The 20,698-nt window shown below is 42.0% G+C and overlaps 2 protein-coding genes across 8 annotated transcripts; one reads left to right on the forward strand and one right to left on the reverse strand.

Annotated features, from left to right (window-relative positions):
• Positions 1–1,077: 1,077 nt before the first annotated feature.
• Positions 1,078–8,036, forward strand: hnrnpa3 (heterogeneous nuclear ribonucleoprotein A3). Of its 4 annotated transcripts, none has more exons than XM_061791675.1 (11): positions 1,078–1,205; positions 2,522–2,644; positions 2,784–2,930; positions 3,014–3,224; positions 3,311–3,400; positions 3,493–3,564; positions 4,143–4,184; positions 4,251–4,397; positions 5,460–5,576; positions 5,642–5,705; positions 5,809–6,284. In XM_061791675.1, exons 1-10 carry the CDS (start codon positions 1,200–1,202, stop codon positions 5,692–5,694), a joined length of 1,008 nt encoding a protein of 335 aa, XP_061647659.1. In that variant the 5' UTR covers positions 1,078–1,199; the 3' UTR covers positions 5,695–5,705; positions 5,809–6,284. The 4 variants fall into 4 exon arrangements, with proteins under 4 accessions (XP_061647659.1, XP_061647658.1, XP_061647660.1 ...); XM_061791674.1 differs by lacking the exons at positions 1,078–1,205; positions 5,809–6,284 and adding exons at positions 1,218–1,938; positions 6,722–8,036; XM_061791673.1 differs by lacking the exon at positions 1,078–1,205 and adding an exon at positions 1,220–1,938.
• Positions 8,037–8,604: 568 nt separating this feature from the next.
• Positions 8,605–20,492, reverse strand: nfe2l2a (nfe2 like bZIP transcription factor 2a). 4 transcript variants are annotated; one of them, XM_061791671.1, is made up of 6 exons: positions 20,263–20,492; positions 18,635–18,723; positions 14,630–14,914; positions 13,618–13,710; positions 13,331–13,531; positions 8,605–10,939 (listed from the first exon to the last, which is right to left on the reverse strand). In XM_061791671.1, exons 2-6 carry the CDS (start codon positions 18,659–18,661, stop codon positions 9,734–9,736), a joined length of 1,812 nt encoding a protein of 603 aa, XP_061647655.1. In that variant the 5' UTR covers positions 18,662–18,723; positions 20,263–20,492; the 3' UTR covers positions 8,605–9,733. The 4 variants fall into 4 exon arrangements, with proteins under 4 accessions (XP_061647655.1, XP_061647652.1, XP_061647653.1 ...); XM_061791668.1 differs by lacking the exon at positions 18,635–18,723 and adding an exon at positions 16,963–18,056 and having other exon boundaries at positions 20,263–20,491; XM_061791669.1 differs by lacking the exon at positions 20,263–20,492 and adding an exon at positions 16,963–18,056 and having other exon boundaries at positions 18,635–18,650.
• Between the last annotated feature and the right edge of the window lie 206 nt (positions 20,493–20,698).

The following is a 20,698-nucleotide window of genomic DNA, read 5'->3' on the forward strand; positions in this document are numbered from 1 at the left end:
CCTGTGTGGAGTTTGCATGTTCTCCCCGCACTTGGGTGGGCTATCTCATGGTTACTCAGGTTTATTGATCCACAGGAAGAAAACGTACTACCCTTAGAAAATACATGCAAGTAGAACATGCAAAGTCCACACAGGAAGGCCAGATGAGATTCGAACCCTTAACCTCAGAACTGTGAGGCAGATGCGGTATCCACTAGGTCCACCGTGCTGCTAAGTAATGCATCATTATTTGTTATATTGTTATGTAACAATGAATCAGTATTTGTACATAATTTACGGTTGCTGTTGGGTGGGTCGAAGTACACACTTTTTATGTGAACATATTTAGGGAAGGAAGTGAGAGGATCAAGGATGTGTGAAAGGAAGGGATGAAGGATGGAATGGTGAAGGATGAAAGAAAGGATGACAGCACAAGGGAGGGATGACGGATGCACCAAAGTAGGAAGGGAAGGAAGTGAAGAAAGAAGAAAGGGAGAGTGGAAGGAACGATGTAACAAGGATGAAAGGAAGAATGGAAGGATAAAGGAAAATTGAAGGAAGGAAACAAAAATATGAAAGGAAGAGAGGACAATTGCGATACACGGATGTATTAAAGATAGGATGTAAGAAAAAGAATTAGGAAGGAAAGAAGGAAGTATCACCTCGACTTTTAGGGTCTCCGCCAAGTCCCACAAACCCTACTTCAAACCCTAATTTGAAACCCTAACCCTGGCTTGTTTGAAACCTTAACTACAAACCTGAACCCCGGCTATAATCGCATTTTGAAAACCTACTTTGAATTGACGAGATTAAATTGAGTTTCATGAATGTAATTGTGATTGGTAAGTGTAATATAACATAAAATGAAAACTACTTCAAGGTCTTTACGTAATCTTGACCCGCTCTGTAATAGTGAACGCGTTATAATACCTTTTTCTGACAAGTCTTTTTTCCAGGCATGTGATATCTCTTCAACCGCTAGATGGCGCAAACTGTTTGCTATTTCATGTAATTGCCAGTGCAAAAAACAAGAAATATGCCATTACTAAAACATTTCGTTTGAAGAGGGAAAATAATTTCATCTAATACTAGTATCGCACGAGTCTTGTGTTCTTTTTGGTTTCGTGGCGACGAAGAACAATCTGGAACGCTCTAATGACGTAGGCGGGTGGACACGGTCACGTGACCAGCTCCGTCTCGTTACTAAAGTGGACATCAAAATGGAGGTTGGATTCCATGCATTTTTTTAATCCCCGTTAATTAACCGTGTCGGTTGCATGTCGGGGCCTATGGTGTCAACAAAGCACTTTGACACGACGGACAGAGCTGACGTTGCGTCTTTTATCTTTGTTGCTCGTGTTATCAAAGCTCGGGCTGAGGTTTGAATTAGCATGTGAGCTAGCGGTAGCACGTCGCTGTGAGGGGTCCTCGATTGTATAAATAACCGTTTTAAACTTGCACCGTTTGAGGAGTTAGCGAGGAAATTGGATTTGTTATGTTGTGAATGTTGCAATTAATTAAGCCAGATCGTGTGCTGCATGTTTTAAATGCGACAGACCTCGTAGCTTAAATGCACTGCAATTAACAGTGTGCCAAAAGAAGGTACTGCGTCTGTATACCATTTTAAAATTGACTTATTTTTTTGTTTTGGTGCAGGTACAGCGGATAACTGCAAATAGTTTCAGTCGAGTACAAAGAAAGTGGATTCAATAGCAGTATTGGACAGGTACCGAAGGAAGGCAGAAAAATAGTTTAAACCAAAGGAAGAATGCAAATTTAAAAAGGGAGTATGAAGGAAGGAAGGAAAGAAGAAAAAAGCAGGTCTAAGGTGGAAGGAAGGGAGGTAAGGAAGGCAGAAAAGCAGGTTTAAGTGCAGGAAGAAGGGATGTAATGATGCATGATTAAGGGGGAAGGAAGGAAAAGATGCCATGGAAAAAAAGCAGGTCAGAAGGAAGGAAGGTAAGTTTCAGCAAAGGAAAAATAAATCCAAAAAGAAAAAAATATGAGGGAAGTAATAAGGTCAGGAAGGAAAGGTGTTCAGGAAGGAAAATGTAATTGAACACATTTGAAGTGTATTTGTACCTACTCTTTGCTCACTCTGTGGACTAATATGTGGTGATTAGTTTGAAATTGACACAGCCCACAAGCAAATTTGAATAGTTGTATTGTTAACTATACACAACGAAATTGACACAGCCCACAAGCAAATTTGAATAGTTGTATTGTTAACTATACACAACATAAGATATCTGAGTGTCAAGAGCTCGGTCCTGAATGCAGTACTGAGTTTAGTCGATACAGAGAGGTATTAATTTAACAGCATGTTTATTTTTTTTGTGGTGGTGCAAAGAGGTGAAGTATTTCTCTCATTTTACATAATACAGTAATACAAATTTACACTAAAATGTTAAATGAATACCTCAATCATATTAAAACCCAGTTTAGTTAAGGCATGTTTTTTCACTGAATCTCAGGTGTGCATGTTGTGAACTTGAGTATTTTGGTGTAGAAAGTGTTTTTCATTGCCACCATACATGTGCAGGACCATGACTGTAAAGAACCAGAGCAGCTCAGGAAGCTCTTTATTGGTGGCCTGAGCTTCGAAACCACAGAGGAGAGTTTACGGGCCCATTTCGAGCAATGGGGATCACTGACAGACTGTGTGGTATGTTTTTAAGTGTTCCCACGTGGAACAAATTCAATTACCTTCATAGGGGGAAAATACTACGATTTCTTGAATGAATATCTACGGACAGTAGTTAGTTTGGCGTTGTATTTTATGACACAATGGTGTTGTGTCTTAGGTGATGAGAGACCCGGGCAGCAAGCGGTCGAGAGGTTTTGGCTTTGTGACCTACTCTTCCATGGTGGAGGTTGACGACGCCATGAAAGAAAGGCCTCATAAAGTAGACGGCCGAGTAGTTGAGCCCAAGAGGGCCGTGTCCCGAGAGGTATCCAAATTGCATGGCAGGAGCACATGTGACACACTTGTGGTTATAGCTCACTGTGATAGTGTTAATCACTCTTGCTTCAGGACTCCAATAAACCAGGGGCACATCTGACAGTGAAGAAGATCTTTGTTGGCGGAATTAAGGAGGACACAGAAGAGTACCACATCCGAGACTATTTCAAGAAGTACGGAAAGATAGAAAGCATCGACATCATGGAGGAACGCTCCACTGGCAAGAAAAGAGGCTTCTGCTTCGTCACTTTTGACGATCATGACACCGTCGACAAAATTGTCGGTATGTGATTATTTGCTTGCCAATCAGACCTTTTAAGGGATGTGGTCAGTGTGGCAAGTTTTTCAATTCTACATTTTGCCTTGAAGCTCAGAAATACCACACCATCAACTCGCACAATTGTGAAGTCAGAAAAGCGCTCTCAAAGCAAGAAATGAACGTGATGTCCAACAGCAGGGGTAAGCACACGTTCCATAAGATAATTTCTATGTACATATTGATTTGCATAATTGTATGTTGACTTTTAAGTTTACCATTGTATCCATTTCAGGGAGGAGTGGAGGCTCTGGTAACTTCATGGATAGAAGTAATAATTTTGGAGGTGGTGGCAGCTATGGTCGTGGTGCGTAGTCTTTGTGAGACACTTGAACATAATTTTCATTTCCTGAAAAGGTTTATAATTGCTTAGAGAGGCCACACAAGGGCAGCAAGTCAATACTTATGTATAAATGAAGCTCTGCAACTCATTTGAACATAGTTGCTTGGCAGCATGATGATGCCAAAACACTACATTAATTGCTTTGGCCTGGCACAAAAACGGCAAATAAGGTATTCAGCATTGAATTGAGCGAAATTGTAAATTTTCCAATGCCAGACCGCAAATATGCGAGGGTGCACTGTAGTGGAAATAAACATTTTCATCATAACACATTTATTAACTGTATAGGCAATGTTTAAAGTAACATTGTAATGTTCATATTTGGCTATGTTAATTACCTTACCATATTGACCAAGAAATATCCAGTGATTGGAATTTTAACAATTTGAATCACTATTTGCATTCCAGTTACTGAGTCTCAGTTCCCCAATCCAAAAAGCCATGACTTAGTATTAATTTGTTATTGCTCCTTGAATGCATGAAAATGAGTTAGCCACTGTATTTTATTTAACGACAAATGGTGACACTATTTTGCTTCCTAGATAACTACGGTGGAGGACGAGGTGGTTATGATGATTTTGATGGTGAGTAGTTGTTTGACGTTTTTTGGGCTGAACAGGCATTAACTATAATATTTGTCATTTCTTTAGGAACTGGTGGAAATTATGGTGGTGGTGGTGGTGGTGGAGGAGGAGGAGGTTATGGAGGACGTGGGAACTATGGAGGGGGCGACTATGGTAATCAAGGTGGTGGATATGGTGGCGGCTGTGATGGAGGTTACCGAGGTAGTAGTGGAGGTAAGGGCTTTAAAAATGTCCAGAAATGCTTCATACAGTGGAACCTCTTAAAAGTCGCTTATGCACCTCATGGCCGATTTTGTAACATTAACTGTCTGACAACTAACCTATTGACGGCTATCAGGAAATGCTAACATAGCAGTAATGCTCTTTGCAAAGGGATGTTATCAAATGAATGACTGAACTAGCACACCAAAATGTTAACAGTGTTTAACAGCAGTTAGCAGAACACTTCTGGTCAGTACTAGTAGTATTGTTACACTGAAATAACACTAATGCTGGACAAAAGTAGTTGGACACTTCTGGAGCATTTTCTGGTAAAGCAGGGTAGACTCATACCAATAATAGGGCCAAATTTGAGTATGCCCCTTCTGAAAGTTTATGCTGAGCGATTTTCCTGTTGTGTGGGGTGTGGTAACTGATTTTTCTTCCCATATCTGCTCAGGAAACAGTTGGTTGGTGATTCTAAAACATGTCTCCCAGTAAAAATTAAAAGACCTAACAGTTAGTATAGTTTCTTCCATTTCTACAACTACTAGTCCTTCTTGTATTTTCTGGCAGCCTTGATGCCCTGTGGCACCATGCTGCCTGTCACAGGTCAGTCTTGGTACTGTGGGATGTGTCCTGTTCATCTTGATCACACTCTACAAGAGCATGTTGATTTATTTATTTATTTATTTATTTCCCCTTCAATGTGTGGCATCTTGCATTTAAAAAAAAACACAAAAAAAAATCTGTGTGTACCCTGTTTTAGATTGTGAGTCTACTTCATGGTAACTTCCAGCACACAGTCTTCTTGTCACATCGTTTTCTTGCCATTGTCGGCCTTTCGGGGGGGGGGGGGGGGGGGGGGGGGGGGAGTGTTAATTTCATACTGGCTGTAATGAGGCCTACTGAGGTGTGCGGCTGTCATGCATTGTCACAGTTGAGAGTCCAACATTTGTTTTCTCCAAATTTGACTAGCTTTAGGGTATCGTGGAATTGAGGTTCCACTGTAGTTGTGTTTGAGAGAATATTGTTAATAAAAGCTTCTGCTGAAGTGAATATACGTTGTGTTTTCAGGATACGGTGGGGGTGGAAATTACAATGATTGTGGCAACTATGGTGGCAATCAGTCCAACTATGGGCCCATGAAGGGAAACAATTTTGGTGGCAGAAACTCAGGTGGACCGTATGGAGGTGAGTTGTCCTCTCCGGTGCAAAAAATCAGCAAGTAATCAGAACTTAGTCTATTTCTTTCTCAGGTGGCTATGGCTCCAGCGGCGGCAGTGGTGGTTATGGCTCACGGCGCTATTAAACATTACATTGGTAAGTTGCAATCGGCTCTCACAGCGACCCTTGAAGCAGAGTACAGAGTCAGCTCATGCAAGTGCAGAATAACTGTTTGTTCTATCCTGTATCCATTCAACAGGCTTCAGTTCTTAGCAGGAGAGGCGAGGCGATGAGCAAAGGAAATGTCAGGAAAGCTGCAGGTTACTTTGAGGCATTAGAGGAGCACACGAGTCAGACTGTTTGTGGAAGAAGGACTGTACATTCAAATCAAGACACGTGCGCATCGCGTTGATACCTTGTTATGATAGATGTTTGCCTGCAAAGCCACTGTTCCCCTCTGTGCGTTTCAAGTGTGGGTGTTGTACCTGTGGTGTCAGGGGTTGAGAGAGTTCTATTTCTTTTTGTAATCTAAAGCCCGTTGTTTATATCTTTTATTTTTCATTGTTCAATATGACTTAGATTAACCTGGTTTTTCCCCATTAGTGTAGTTGTAACAGTTCCTCAGATGATTCAAGTGTGTTTTGATGTATGTGAACACAGTAAAACCCTCAGTGTCTGGATTAGATTTCAGGGATTCTAGTTTGTTCAAAGCCCGAATAAAAATGGTGTAGTGAAGTGAGGTTGTGTTGCCTGCCTGATGTATGCAATTATGGACATGGCAATGATGAGTAGCGCTAGGCCATCCACCGTAGCATTATAGGAGCCACGAGTGCCTGCAGCATCACTAGTGTGGAGGATTGCAGATGGCGGTCAGACAGCACGTCTTCAGCCAGCGCCAGCACAGTGGACCAGTCAGCATTGTGAAAAAGAGAGAGGGGAGGAGGCGGCAGCGAGCACAACGCCAGCACGGAGGAGGCTTGCAGAGTCAAGGCTAGCTAAACCTTCCTGAAGCCAGCTAGCGAATGGACGTGGGGGGGGGGGGGGGGTGCATCCTTTTGAGTCAGTTTACCCACTAAATACTATAGGTGTCCTAGACTTGAGAAGGGAGTATTTCACAAGAGCTGACTTACAGGAGCAAGCAGGTAAGAGTAACCACTTTGCTTGATTTGCAGATGTGGAAAGAGGCGGAAAATCTGTAAAGACGCAGTAACATGGAAGGGTCTGGATGGGTAAGACTTTTCCAAATATCCAAGGCTGCTATTTTTTTTAACGGGTAAGTCTTGGCAGAAGATGTCCGTTATTTTTCCATGGTGACCTTCATAATGAATGAATGGTACACAATCGCCAGTACTTTATTTTTTTTGTGTTGCTTTGAGTCTGCGGGTAAAATGACACGACCCCTCCCATTGTTGGTGCAAGCACTCAGCCAGCCTGACAACTTCTGCCCTTTTTTGGGTACTTTGTAGAAGGAATAATGCAAAACGTGCTTATGAAGAGTGGCTGCTATAGGAGGCAATACATGCATCCATCACTCGTCGACAAATTCCACATAACAATACATTAATGCGGTTGTGAAATTAATGTTTGCAACCAGTTGGCACGTCTACAATTGGTGAAAAATACTATACACTCACTCACTGCCAAGACACCTAACTAGCATGGCTAACAGCAGTTCTTTCTGCTCTGTTATTTCACAAAGTAGAGAAGAGCAGAGAAGTACCTACTCATTTTCTGAGAAATAAGTACTTCTGTTGTACTACATTCATTCATCTTCCGTTCCGCTTATCCTCACTAGGGGCGCATTTTGATTTTATTTAGAAAAATGTGAACTATTTCTTTGTTTATTAATGTACGTACAACGTGCATTCAATTGAAATCAGTTATTTACCTCAACGTTTTAGATGTGATGTTAAACTGATATTTTTGCTCATGTTGTCATATCATCAGAATCTGATACTGGCTCGTGCCTGCACACAAAGACGACAGCTTGAAACAGGAGGCATAACTTGGCCACTTCTAATTAATGGCTTGCCAGGCCTTCTTCACAAAACCTATGTAGAGGCAGACCATTTTGACACACAAGAAAAAATGTTGACTTCAGTAGCCTAACCTAACTGAAACAATGTCTAGCTAAGTAGTTTCGCTTCCGAAAAACATAGCTGTGGTTGTAGGGCGAGGCTCCAAGGGAACATTGCAGTAATAGAAACTTCTCGATGCACAAGCAGTGATTTGATGGCCCCATCTATTCAGTCTTGCCTGGCCAGGCTATATTTTAATTTACAATACCTGTTGTTGGCACTGCATTTGTTAATGTTATTTATTTTTAAATTATTGAATCTTTAAAATAAGTGGATCTAATCCATCAACAGTCTGAATTTTGTATAAAATGTGTATGAATGTATGACACAGAGTAGGAAGTCGTGTGTGTGCTTGTAACATTCAAGAGACTATGTATGATTTGGACTGCAATAAAGATATTTTAATGAATGTTTTTTTGTTTTTGTGTAAAGTTGTTGGTGATAATGTTTACACATTTTCAAAAGTAAATTTGTGACATGGTTTTTACCTGTTTATTACCTATGTCACTTGCATTTGTCACACACACACACGCAATATGTGGGCTTGACAGTTTAAGGTAGTGTTTGTGTATAAAAGCGCATGGTGGGCAAATGGTGATTGTGTTGAGAACGCAGGCCCAGTCGGATCATTGCAAAAGTGTCATACATCAACAATTGTGGCCTTTGTTGTGCAACACAAATGCAGCGGGTGTGACTTAAGCGATGTGAGATCTCCGTATTAAAAGATTTAGGTTACTGTGCAAACAGTGCTGTAAATGAAGGGGAGCTGATTGGGTAATGGTTTAAAAGCCGATAAACACTTTGGTATCTCAACCAAGTTCTATTTATATGCAGCTTTATGGGCCTGCCAAGTCCAGAAGTAACTTAAACAGAAGTTATGTAATGCCTCAAATGTTACATCGATCTGGCATCAATCTGTTTCAGGCTGTAGTACAGCTGCACAATGCTCTGCTTTCATCACAAAAAGGGAGGCCATATAGCTTTGGATGATTTATTGAAAAGCATAAGAACCTGCGCAGCAAATCATAGTGTATATAGTTAAAAATCTTCCATTTAGCATACAGAAACTATACAGTCAGAATATTTACACATACAGTAACAGTTGTATTAATCTCAAGATTTATATCATGTCTATTTACAAATAATCACATAGAATATGAGTATAAAAGAAAATATAAAAAATATTCATAACATCCAAGAAGAAGAACCAAAACTTTACAATAGTTCTGCAGAGCTACTAGTTTTGCACCAAGTACCAGTTCCAAAACCAAACAGTGATTTTTTTTTTTTATTTTTTTTTTGCCGGAAAAAAAATATTCGGGGGGGTTGCACAAAACACAGAAGTGGCTGCAAATTCTCGCACTGGAACACTAGCGATTAATTGAAGATGTATTTTGCTGTGGATCGGAATTGGGGTGCAGATAGGGTTAGTTTTTGTATGCATTATGAGTCACCATGGAATCAATAGAACCATTCACCCCCCCAGAATCATATTTTCGCCTCCCATATGTTCCCCATCCTCCAGTAAATAGCCTGCGAGCTAAACACTTGGGCAGTCTAACAAATCCAAATACCAAGTTTTATGGATTGTTTTGACTTTTATCACTAGTTCAGCCTTGGTGGAGGTCTATGATAAACTTAGTAGCTCTAGTTACATATGATCATGATAACATTGCTCAAACAAAACTTGGCCTAAGACTTGTACACCGCTGGATACACGTGTGTGTGTGTGTGTGTGTATATAAACTTTAGTTCAGTTCAGTAGTGTTTAGAAAATGTTGAATGTTTTGTGTTCCATTCTTCTAGAGTTATTTTATCAAATGTATTCTAATTAGAATCCTTTTTTTTTTTAATTCATACAAATAAAAAGAATTCAAAGTTGTTTACCTGTCAGCCATTATTCCACTGCTTTTTACTGACGTTTTAGGTTTTTGCCGTGGTTTTGTTTCCGGACCGGTATTGAGTTACTTTATGCATGTATAGTATCGAAGTCAACATTTTGGTATTGTGACAACACTAAGCGCTACTGATGCTTAAAGCTGAGAATGTCATTGCATAGAGCGACTATGTCACTGCTGTACCTTACTAGAAAGACAGGCGCTGGTTTTAGCTCTTGATCAAAGTCTTTTTAGTGCGAGGAACAAGGAAGACGCTGCCTTCGGTCGACTGCTGCAGAGAGAAGTCGGACGGCGAGATGGAGTTGCCATCCTCGTCCCTGAGCATGCTGAACACTTCCAGGTAAAGGCTATTCAGCTTCCTCTTCATCTCTCTCAGGCTGTTTACGTTGCGGGACTTCTCGCCCAGCAGACTCTCTTTCTCCTCCTTGAGTGAGTCCAGGTCCAGCTCCAGCCCCACGATGTTCTCCATCTTGCGCTTGCGGCAGTTCTGGGCTGCCACCTTGTTCTTGCCGCGGCGGCGAATGTCCCGGACCAGGGCTAGCTGGGCCTCATTCAGTTGGTTCTTTGAGATCAGCTCGTTGTAGTCGTCGACAGGCACGTTAATGATCATGTCAACGCTGAAGGGGATCTTGAGGGCCTTGGCCTTCTGCTCGTCCCTGGAGTGACGCAAATCCGATCTTCTCTTGCGTTTGTCTTTAGTGAAGGGCGAGGCGCTGTGGCCGTTGTCTTCCGCCGGATCCATTTCTTTTTTGGGCTCGTCCTGGATTTGAACCTGGCCCGCTAATGTGGGCAGAGGAAATGCTTGGTGAACATCATCAGGTTGAAAGTTTAAAGAGAACATCTCCGAGTAGTCAGATTTTGTGCTGCCAGGGTTCTGGTCCATCTCCTCCATGTCAGAATCGCTGCCGTCAAAACCCTCATCTCCATATAGAGATTTCCCAGGCGAGCAAGTGTGGGTGTGGGGACTTGAGGAGAGTCCAGAGTCTAAGTCAGGCACTTCTGCAGATGCATTATGTCTGCCCCGTTCAAACGTATCACCGGGTGAGAGGCTGTACAATTTCTGAACATCGGACATGATATTGTATTCTTTTCCCTCAAGGTCCTGCTGACTGCTGCTCTTCTCCAAACTGGTGTCAGGGTCAAATGTGTTGCAAAAGCTATTAAGGTTGAAATGAGTGTTTAACTGGGGAACTTCTGACTTCATTCGGTTCACATTGTCTGCTGGTGTCACGCTGGGAACTGAGCTATCAAATGTATTCATAAAAACTGTAGGACACACATTTAAATTGTTTTTCTCTTCTACTGGACTAGACATTGGGTAAAAAGAGTAGTTTGGATCCTGTGCTTCAGTGCTATTTGGGAGAGGATAGGTCGTTGTCTCCAGTGTGTCCTCCATTTGTAGGCTCAGACATTGCTAAAAGAAAAAAAGGAAAAATAAATCAAAAGCAGCTCTAATGCCAAACTTTTTGCTGTGTGAATGTGTAGTATAAGTTACCAATATGGAATCCTTGACAAACCTAAGACCTTTTTTGATCCTGATAGGCCACTATACTTCCTGCTATAGCGTGCAAGTAAGAGAGTCTAATTGAGCCAAAGTGTTTGGCAGACACACTAGTAGCGTGCTATTAATTTTCGGCTTGAGTCATACAGATTCTCTGCAAAATTTGTGTCACAACTGGGTACTAATTGACTAATTAAAAACAATGTGGCTCAGGACAGGGAAAGTCTGCAAAATATTTTATTTTCCAAAACCAGCACTATAATACAACCGCAATTCAAATGAAGTTGGGACGTTGTGTTAAACATAAATAAAAAGAGAATACAATGATTTTCAAATCATCTTCAACCTATATTTAATTGAATACACTACAAAGACAAGATATTTAATGTTCCAACTGATAAAACTTTATTGTTTTTAGCAAATAATCATTAACTTAGAATTTTATGGCTGCAACACGTTCCACAAAAGCTGGGACAGGGTCATGTTTACCACTGTGTTACATCACCTTTTCTTTTAACAACATTCAATAAACGTTTGGGAACTGAGGACACTAATTGTTAAGCTTCAACAATTAGTGTCCTCAGTTGTTGAACCTTTGTAGGTGGAATTCTTTCCCATTCTTGCTTGATGTACAGCTTCAGCTGTTCAACAGTCCGGGGTCTCCGTTGTCGTATTTTACGCTTCATAATGCGCCACACATTTTCAATGGGAGACAGGTCTGGACTGCAGGCAGGCCAGTCTAGTACCTGCACTCTTTTACTATGAAGCCATGCTGTTGTAACACGTGCAGAATGTGGTTTGGCTGGAATAAGCAGGGGCGTCCATGAAAAAGACATTGCTTGGATGGCAGCATATGTTTCTCCAAAGCCTGTATGTACCTTTCAGCATTAATGGTGCCTTCACAGATGTGTAAGTTACCCATTCCATTGGCACTAACACAGCCCCATACCATCACAGATGCTGGCTTTTGAACTTTGCGTCCATAACAGTCCGGATGGTTCTTTTCCTCTTTGGCCCGGGAGGACACGACGTCCACAATTTCGAAAAAAAATTTGAAATGCGGACTCGTCGGACCACAGAACACTTTTCCACTTTGCATGAGTCCATCTTAGATGAGCTCGGGCCCAGAGAAGCCGGCGCCGTTTCTGGGTGTTGTTGATAAATGGCTTTTGCTTTGCATAGTAGAGTTTCAAATTGCACTTACGGATGTAGCATCAAACTGTATTTACTGACATTGGTTTTCTGAAGCGTTCATGAGCCCATGTGGTGATATCCTTTACACATTGATGTCTGTTTTTGATGCAGTGCCGCCTGAGGGATCGAAGGTCACGGGCATTCAATATTGGGTTTTCGGCCTTGCCGCTTACATGCAGTGATTTCTCCAGATTCTCTGAACCTTTTGATGATATTACGGACCGTAGATGATGAAATCCCTAAATTCCTTGCAATTGTACGTTGAGGAACATTGTCCTTAAACTGTTCGACTATTTTCTCATGCACTTGTTCACAAAGAGGTGAACCTCGCCCCATCTTGGTTTGTGAATGACTGAGCAATTCAGGGAAGCTCCTTTTATACCCAATCATGGCACCCACCTGTTCCCAATTAGCCTGTTCACCCGTGGGATGTTCCAAACAGGTGTTTGATGAGCATTCCTCAACTTTCTCAGTCTTTTTTGCCACCTGTCCCAGCTTTTTTGGAACGTGTAGCAGCCATAAAATTCTAAGTTAATGATTATTTGCTAAAAACAATAAAGTTTATCAGTTTGAACATTAAATATCTTGTCTTTGTAGTGTATTCAATTAAATATAGGTTGAACATGATTTGCAAATCATTGTATTCTGTTTTGATTTATGTTTAACACAATGTCCCAACTTCATTGGAATTGGGGTTGTATGTAATCTACAGTACATGTTCATAGATATAACTGAATCTTTATTCTGTGTGACTGTTTACCACAGCACCCTTGGCTAAAGCTGGTTGTAGGCTACCCTGTCCCACTTGCCCCCAACGCAAAACCCTTTGTGCTCATTTGCGTAATGGCTGGATGTCCCGCCTTACTGTGCCAACAAGGTGGGTCCAGTGTTATCTCTGAGACTCGTCGAGAGCATGTCAGTACAGGCGACTGCTGTTAAAAGTGAGCCTCACCCAGTACCTCGAGCTGTTATCAACGCCTTCCCAAAAAGAAAAGGTCTACTGTTGCACTGCCAACGTCAAAACTTTAGTAATTAAAATGGAGGTGTGTGTCTGTTCGCAGATTTGCCCTGTGGACAAGAGTACTCTTTGGTTAATTGCGCAGCTCGTACCTGCAGCTCAGGAAGTGACAGCAGCTCCATCCAGGCCTGTTCGATATCCAAAGGTATCTTCTGTGGCTGGGATGCTATCATAGGACCTGGTGAGAGCGTAAGTGGGGCCAAAGATGGTTGCTCGGGGGACATCATGGCAACGCTGCTGCTGCGGCTGCTCGCAACAGAGACATCACTCGTGTCCAGGGAAACGGAGGCATCCTGTGAGTTAGAGTGTGGTTATGAACGTTACACAAAGGTTGTGTTGAAAGACAACCATGTAAGAGTGGTGGTTAAGAGCGTCTTACCTCATTTTCCTCGATGGGAAACGTCTCTGCAAGGAGCTGCAAGCATTCGTCAAATGACAAAGTCCCAGCACTCTGTTGTGTGAAGCTCACGTCCTACAAATAGAGGGTGAAAGGGCTATTATGTACCAGCTAGCAGGTGGCAATTTTTTTAAATGTGTATAGTGCCCCAACTTAGGAGTTTTCCAAGTTCAAGCCATTGCTTAGTCGATCAAGGTACTAGGAAGATTTATCATGAGGGGGCGGGGAAAACTTTTGAGGTACTGTAATGCCCTCGCATGTGGGGAAGGAGAGCCACGGTCACCGATGCACTTTCAGCCATTCATGGAACGGTACAAACAGTCGAAGACACAAGCACAAAAGAAAACCGGCTAACCGACTCCAGCTCCTGACGTCACTCACTAGGCCACGCTACTTGAAAAGTGAGCTAAAGCCAAGATGTCAAAACTTAATATTCTTTTTATCTTATGCTGTTTACTTAAGTTTACAAAGTATTTATTTAAAAAAAAAAACTCAAACATGACTAGAGCTGGCACATGCAATGGACTCTTTAAAAAAATAAAAGCACATCCAACACATGGAATACTACAATATGTATTGTAATTACACTTTATAAAACCAGTTTATAGTCTTTGCATTCTTGTTTCTTTAACAATACTGTACTATTTTTGCTTTAGTGAAAATATGTAGCAATTTATTTTTTATTTGTTTTAATTTTTTTTACAGGGCTGGAACAGATTAATGGCATTTTAATGAATTTCAATCGGCAAAATTTAATTGATGTACAATTAGATTGAGTTATGAGCTTAATCACAGCAGGATTTAAACTTGTTAATGACGGTAAAGCAGTATATTGTATAGAAGTCTGTAGATTCTAAGAAGCAAAAACTACAGGGCCACCTTTGCCTCACTAATGACATGAGGCGGTAACGTAGCAACCACGAGGCCACAGCCTATCAAAAGAAACGGGAGAGGCTTGGGCCTGTCATGCATAACAGTGTTCACGTGCGGGTACCTGTGCTACCGCCAGAGGTGTGGCAGCTAACTGCGGCGTGGTGGCCGACTGGAGCGGGGTGCTGGGCAGCGGTCGCGGCACGTACTCCCCTGTCTCTTCGTCCAGCTGTAGCTGTGCCAGCAGAGCCTTCTCCTGCTCGCGGAGGAGGTGCAGCCTCTTCTCCTCCGCCAGCTCCTGCTGCCTCTGCAGCTCGTGCTCCTTCTGACGGTGGCTGTAGTCGAACACCTCACGCCGGGCTCCCAGATCGATGTCCTGCCTCCACAGAATGTCGATCAGGTCCATGTCCTGGGCACAAAAGCCGCCTCTACGTTAGGATTGGACCGGCGCAGTGGGATGATGAGCGAAGGGAGGACAAACTGAGCCAGCCTGTGGTGAATGTGGCTGCACCTGCCACACCCTGTCCCTCGCTGCACCTTCCACGACAACGCCGCCATAAACGGCACAGCTGAATAATGGATGGAGTTCTCTCTTTAGCCAGTTGACACCGCACACAAAACAGTCCTCCCCTCATACTTGCATTATGTTAAGGTGGGAATGAATTTGTCACACTCAAGTTAACTTGTACAGAAGAAGCCTCATTCACCCATACCATATGTTCCAGTACACCTGAAGTTCACCCATCAATTTTCTATAGTGCTTATCCCTATTAGGGGCTTGGGTGAGCTGGAGCCTATTAAACCAGCTGACTATGCTCAAGAGGTGGGATACACCCTGGAATGATTGCCAGCCAATCACGGAAAATAAAGAAAACCATTCACACCTATGGTACATTTTCGGTCTTCAATAAACCTATAGGTCTGTGTTTGGGATGTGGGAAGAAGCTCAAATAACTGGAGAAAACCCATGCAAACACAGGGAGAACAAATGCACAAAGGCAAAAGTCGAGATTCAAACTCCGAACCTCAGAACTATTAGGCAGACGTTGCAACCACTATTCCGTCATCAAGCAAAAATGATGAACACGGCGCTCAAGTCGCACAAATCTCATGAAGTTACGCGAGACTTCAGCATATCCTCTGAGACTTCAGTCAAGTGAGCATCGAAAGGAAAAAGTGATGATGACCATAGGAGCAGAAATGAAACTTATTGCAACACCTTTCTGTCCTGTCCTCTACTTCTGTATAGGCCATGCATCTGTCCCGTGACAAAGGATGAGTAGTTAGATTTTACTTTAACTAAACAATGGTTCACTTCTTTTTACAATTGTACGACAGTTCCGGCTGTGAAAAGCCCTATCCCTGAAGTCGACTTGCCATCTGCAACCCTCCCTAACCGCTTCCTAAACACTACAGCGAGTACTGCCGTCTTCATTTAGGTGAGATTCTTATTCATTTTTTGTGTAACATTTCTGAGTTTTTGTGGAACAGATTGTTTAACTTTAGAGTTTCCACTGTCAAGAAAGTCAGTTGCTAATATGTCTGCTTCAGTTCAGAAATGTTCTAAATGGAGGGATGGATCTTATTTTGCGGTATGATTTTGACTAAATACAGGTATTTGTATTTCATCTTTCGTCAATGACGATAAGCCTCTGCTGGATGGGCACTCAAAGATAAAAGGGATTTGCCTTTTTAAACAAGGAGATTCTAAAATAAACTGCCACTGCTCCCTTATTTGAGTTACCAGAACTTATTTACAGAAGGAAACTATTTCACAAGCGCTCGGAATGTTTCATCAACCCAACATGCATGGAAGTGTTTAAAGCATGTGACTTGTATATGGCTCAGAAGTAGACATAATTCATAGGGCTTTCATATAGTGGTCTCAAGGAAAGGAAGGCTAGCTAGGGCCCAAAACTGAACCAAACAGTATGTATGACTCAGTGACCTACTCCTTGCCTCTGTGTTGCATCAGAGATTAGAAGATTACTCAAACTGTCCATTTTGCATGTACATGGGCCCCCAACAGGAGAGCTGGGCAGACATCAGACATCCCCATTTTTAGGAAGAGACTCAAAATGTCAGTGGGATGTCAAAACACAATTCCTGTTCCTGACACACGGCCTGCTGGCCATTATCTCATCACAAATCATATGAGCAACTTTAAACAACAGCTTACCGTCACCAGGCCTCCATTGGCACCAGAACAAGGAAACTACTCCATTAAAATGAAGACGCATTTCCCTGTCCTCACTCCCAAACAATGAGCAGTTCTATACAACATGCTAAACTGCATGCCTTTAGACAACCACTATTTTGTTGTTAACATTTTAAACTATTACAGATACACCATGAGATCAAGTCACACATTGGGCTGTCAAAGTGGGTGAGAGTTGAGAAGACTGTGTATGTGTGTGTCGGGGTTGTTCGTTGAACTCTGTACCGCTTTATACTCACAAAGGTCGCGGGCGTGCTGGAGCCTATCCCAGCTATCTTCGGGCGGGAGGCGGGATACACCCTGAACTGGTCGCCAGCCAATCGCAGGACACATAAACAAACAACCATTCACACTCACATTCACACCTACGGGCAATTTAGAGTCTGCGATCAACCTACCATGCATGTTTTTGGGATGTGGGAGGAAACCCACACAGACACGGGGAGAACATGCAAACGCCACACAGGCGGGGCCGGGATTTGAACCCCGGTCCACTGAAGAGTAAGGCAGATGTGCTAACCAGTTGTCCACTGTTCGTTGAACTCTAAAACAAGGTCTTCAGAGGGGCACGCTCCTTTTATCGTATATCAGCCAACATACCCCCCTTGACCGCTCATGATAGAACACACATGTTCCAAACAGCCAGAGTGGCTCCACTAATGCTCATGGATTTTGGAAGACACAGAACAAATAAACTATTGAAGTTACAAAAGAATTCATAGAATCAATCTACAAACAATGTACTATAAACCTTTGACTCATAAGAGTTGCCACCTTGGGCAAATAAATCCCAACTCTGTTGTGGAAGTTCCCATAACTGAAAAAAAAAAAGTTCAGAATTCCCGCTTTTATTTCATGGTATTTACTTCTAGATGTGTTTAAAAAAAAAAAAAAAAACTCAGCACAGAGCACATTTAGTCTGAAGCCACCCACTTTTGAAGTGAGCAAAGGTATTGGAACAGAAATTATTCAATTAACTTAAAGTGAATAACATTTAATATATGGTGGCATAACCCTTGCTTGCAATAACTGCATCAAGCCTGCAACCCATTGACTTCACCAGACTGTTGCATTCTTCATTTGAAATGTGAAATTCCAGGCCTTTACTGCAGCCTCCTTCAGTTGTTTGTTTCTGGGGGTTTCTCCCTTCAGTCTCCTCTTTGGGAGGTGAAATGCACGCTCTATTGGGTTAAGGTCCAGTGATTGACTTGACCAGTCAAAGACCTTCCACTTGTTCCCCCCTGATGAAGTCCTTTGTTGTGTTGGCAGTGCGTTTTGGGTCATTGTCTTGTTGTATGATGAAGCCTCTCCCGATTAGTTTGGATGCATTTTTCTGTAAATTGCCAGACAAAATTGTTTTGTAGATGTCAAAGACTGCTACCATCTTGCGTTATATCATCAATAAACAGTGAGCCAGTTCCAAATTGGACATTCAGGACATTCCAAATTGTTGTATTGGCTATGCCCAGTGTTTGTGTAATAGCTCTGATCAATTTTTCCTCTTCTCTCAGCTTTAAAATGGTTTGCTTTTCTCCCATACACAGGTCTCTGGTCTTCATGTTTGCTTAACAACAAATGCAGTTTTCACAGGTGAAACTCAAAGCCAAAAACAAGCACTATCTAATGTTTATGCAATCAATCCATAAAGAAACACCTGAGCAACTACAAACACCCACCAAAAGGTACTCTTTCCTGAGTTGTTTAACACATCTAGATGTAAATACCATGAAATAAAAGCTAGAATTTTGAACTTTTGTCTCATATTCATCTTTTGATCTGAAACCCAATTGTCTTCAGTATACAATAAAAACAAAGGAATTGACCTTGTCGTTCCAGTAGTTTTGGAGGGGACTGCGTGTGTGTGTGTGTGTGTGTGTGTGTGTTTATCTTGTGGCAGTGAACTCAACTCACTTCACAACAAGCAGCAGTTTGGTGCATAGTGAACAGTTCTAAAATGCTTCACTGTTTATTGCTACTCCCAGTTGAAGTTGACTGTCAAACTAGACACACACAAAAAAAGAAAATTACATCTTGTGTATTTAAAACAACCACATTGATTTTCCTTAGGTAAGTCCGTTTAGCTTGATGCTAACAAACATGGCAAAACAACAGAGATGGGCTAACAAATAGCATCAGTGCTGCGGTGTTTTTAACTCTTTAAAAAAGCTATTTAAACACAAACAGTGCAGCAACACATGTAGGCAGACAACAATGTAACAATAATCACAGCCATATATTCTTTATTCTCTATGAAAACGACTATTATAACTGCAGCTTACTGAGCACTGTCTTCATGTATATATCCGTTTGTCCGTATTATACTGCCCCCAGAAAGACCAGCACGATGTCCACTGAAGTGAAGCAAAATATGTGGCAAAAACTGTTTAATTCTTTACATTCAATTTAATTGTCATTACAGTAATTTTTAAAATAAAGATCAATATTATACTGCCATTTTACTTATTACAAAAAGTAATAAACACATTACAAAACATTTTTGGGGGGCTGGAACGGATTAATGGCACAATTAATGGTGTTGAATTCCATTCTTATTTGTATTATTTATTTTATTTGGTTATTAATATTATTAATCAGGTCAGATCAGGTCTACACTGCCAACTAGCCACAGTAATAAACATTGATGAAGTAAAAATCAGTGTCAATCAAAACTGAGCATTACAGGGCGTCCGCGGTGTACGCGACGCTGTTCCGTGGCGACGTAACACGGGTATCCTGTGTACGTAAGAAGCAAACTAAAGGCTACACAGCAGTATTCATAATTACAGTATCTATTCGTATTGGGGGGGGGGGGGGGGGGTGGACACACTATTTAAAACAATCAAACGTATGTATGACGTATCCACGCTGCTACGTAAAGTAATTTATTGTGCGCCGTTCGCAACTCAGAAACGTATGCCGTCGTAAAAAGGACGCCCTGTGCACTATTCTTTTAGCGGCAGCGCTCACGGGGTCGTGTACCTAATGTTATGGCCAGTGAAAGTCCATTTGGGCATGTTCGAGCATGTTCACCTCTAGCGAAATCCACGTTACTTCACGTGTCCAGTAATTATCTATAATTTAGGGGGGGGGGGTCCTTCCGAGCCGTAGACCATCTTCCACGCCGGTTCGGTATTATAATGATTTATTACAGAGAAAGAAGCAGCGTAATAAGATGAGTTCGGGCTGGTTGTAACTGGTTCCGCCTCCTCTGTATAAGATCTGAGGTGATCACATGCTCTTCTAGGGAACTTGGGCAAAAAGAAAACAACACGGTGCTTTTCTACTTTAGACAACTCGTCGCGAACAAGCAACACATCGTATTTTATACACACACAAAAAAATCGGTTCAGTTCTAATGAGTTCAAAAATAAAATAAAAAAGACGTCACAACTTCATGACTTGCAGAATAGAGAAAAGGGAAAGCGGTCCTCTTCAATTGGAACGTTGTGATGCAATAACATATTGTCATATTAGTGAGGCAAAAATATTTGTGGGGGGACATTTCAGCTAAGCTGTCAAATACACGTCGTTTTATTTACCTGTTGTCCGGAATGCATCACCTCCATTTCCATCATCGTGGACTTCAGCCCCTCCGTAACCTCGCTAAAAGCGGCCAAAATATTTTGGGGGTTTTCCTCGGTCGTCCGGTTCAAAAAGGGCCAGCAGATAGTCCGTCTCGGTGGCTGAATATTGGAGAAAATATGACTTCCTCTTATCCAAGCAACGTCACGGGAAAGTGTGGTCCTCCCCACCGAGCTGCTCCTTCCCGTTTGTCACCCGCCCCTCCTCGCCCCCTCCTCGCCGGCCCACGAGGCGTGTGGGACGGCTTGAGCTCGCTGCTTTAACTCGCTGTGTACCGGATCATATGTTCAGACACTCCACCGGAGGTGCGATTTTTGACACGTTCTGACGTTTATTATAAAGGATTTCACGTATTGCTATGAAACAGTCAAGTGTTTATAAAATAATGAATAC

Source organism: Phyllopteryx taeniolatus, chromosome 12 (assembly GCF_024500385.1).
Source record: "Phyllopteryx taeniolatus isolate TA_2022b chromosome 12, UOR_Ptae_1.2, whole genome shotgun sequence".
NCBI lineage: Eukaryota > Metazoa > Chordata > Actinopteri > Syngnathiformes > Syngnathidae > Phyllopteryx > Phyllopteryx taeniolatus.

Excerpts from the sequence above, each read along its gene's own strand:
- hnrnpa3 (XM_061791674.1), top strand. The coding sequence starts at position 1,903 with ATGCCATGGAAAAAAAGCAGGTCAGAAGGAAGGAAG. Across the intron at positions 3,401-3,492 it reads CGTGATGTCCAACAGCAGGG|GGAGGAGTGGAGGCTCTGGT; the intron begins GTAAGCACACGT and ends TATCCATTTCAG. Across the intron at positions 3,565-4,142 it reads TGGTGGCAGCTATGGTCGTG|ATAACTACGGTGGAGGACGA; the intron begins GTGCGTAGTCTT and ends TTTGCTTCCTAG.
- nfe2l2a (XM_061791668.1), bottom strand. The coding sequence starts at position 17,070 with ATGGTTGTTTGTTTATGTGTCCTGCGATTGGCTGGCGACCAGTTCAGG. Across the intron at positions 13,532-13,617 it reads TTCCCATCGAGGAAAATGAG|GATGCCTCCGTTTCCCTGGA; the intron begins GTAAGACGCTCT and ends TCTAACTCACAG. Across the intron at positions 10,940-13,330 it reads TGTCACTTCCTGAGCTGCAG|CAATGTCTGAGCCTACAAAT; the intron begins GTACGAGCTGCG and ends TTTTTCTTTTAG.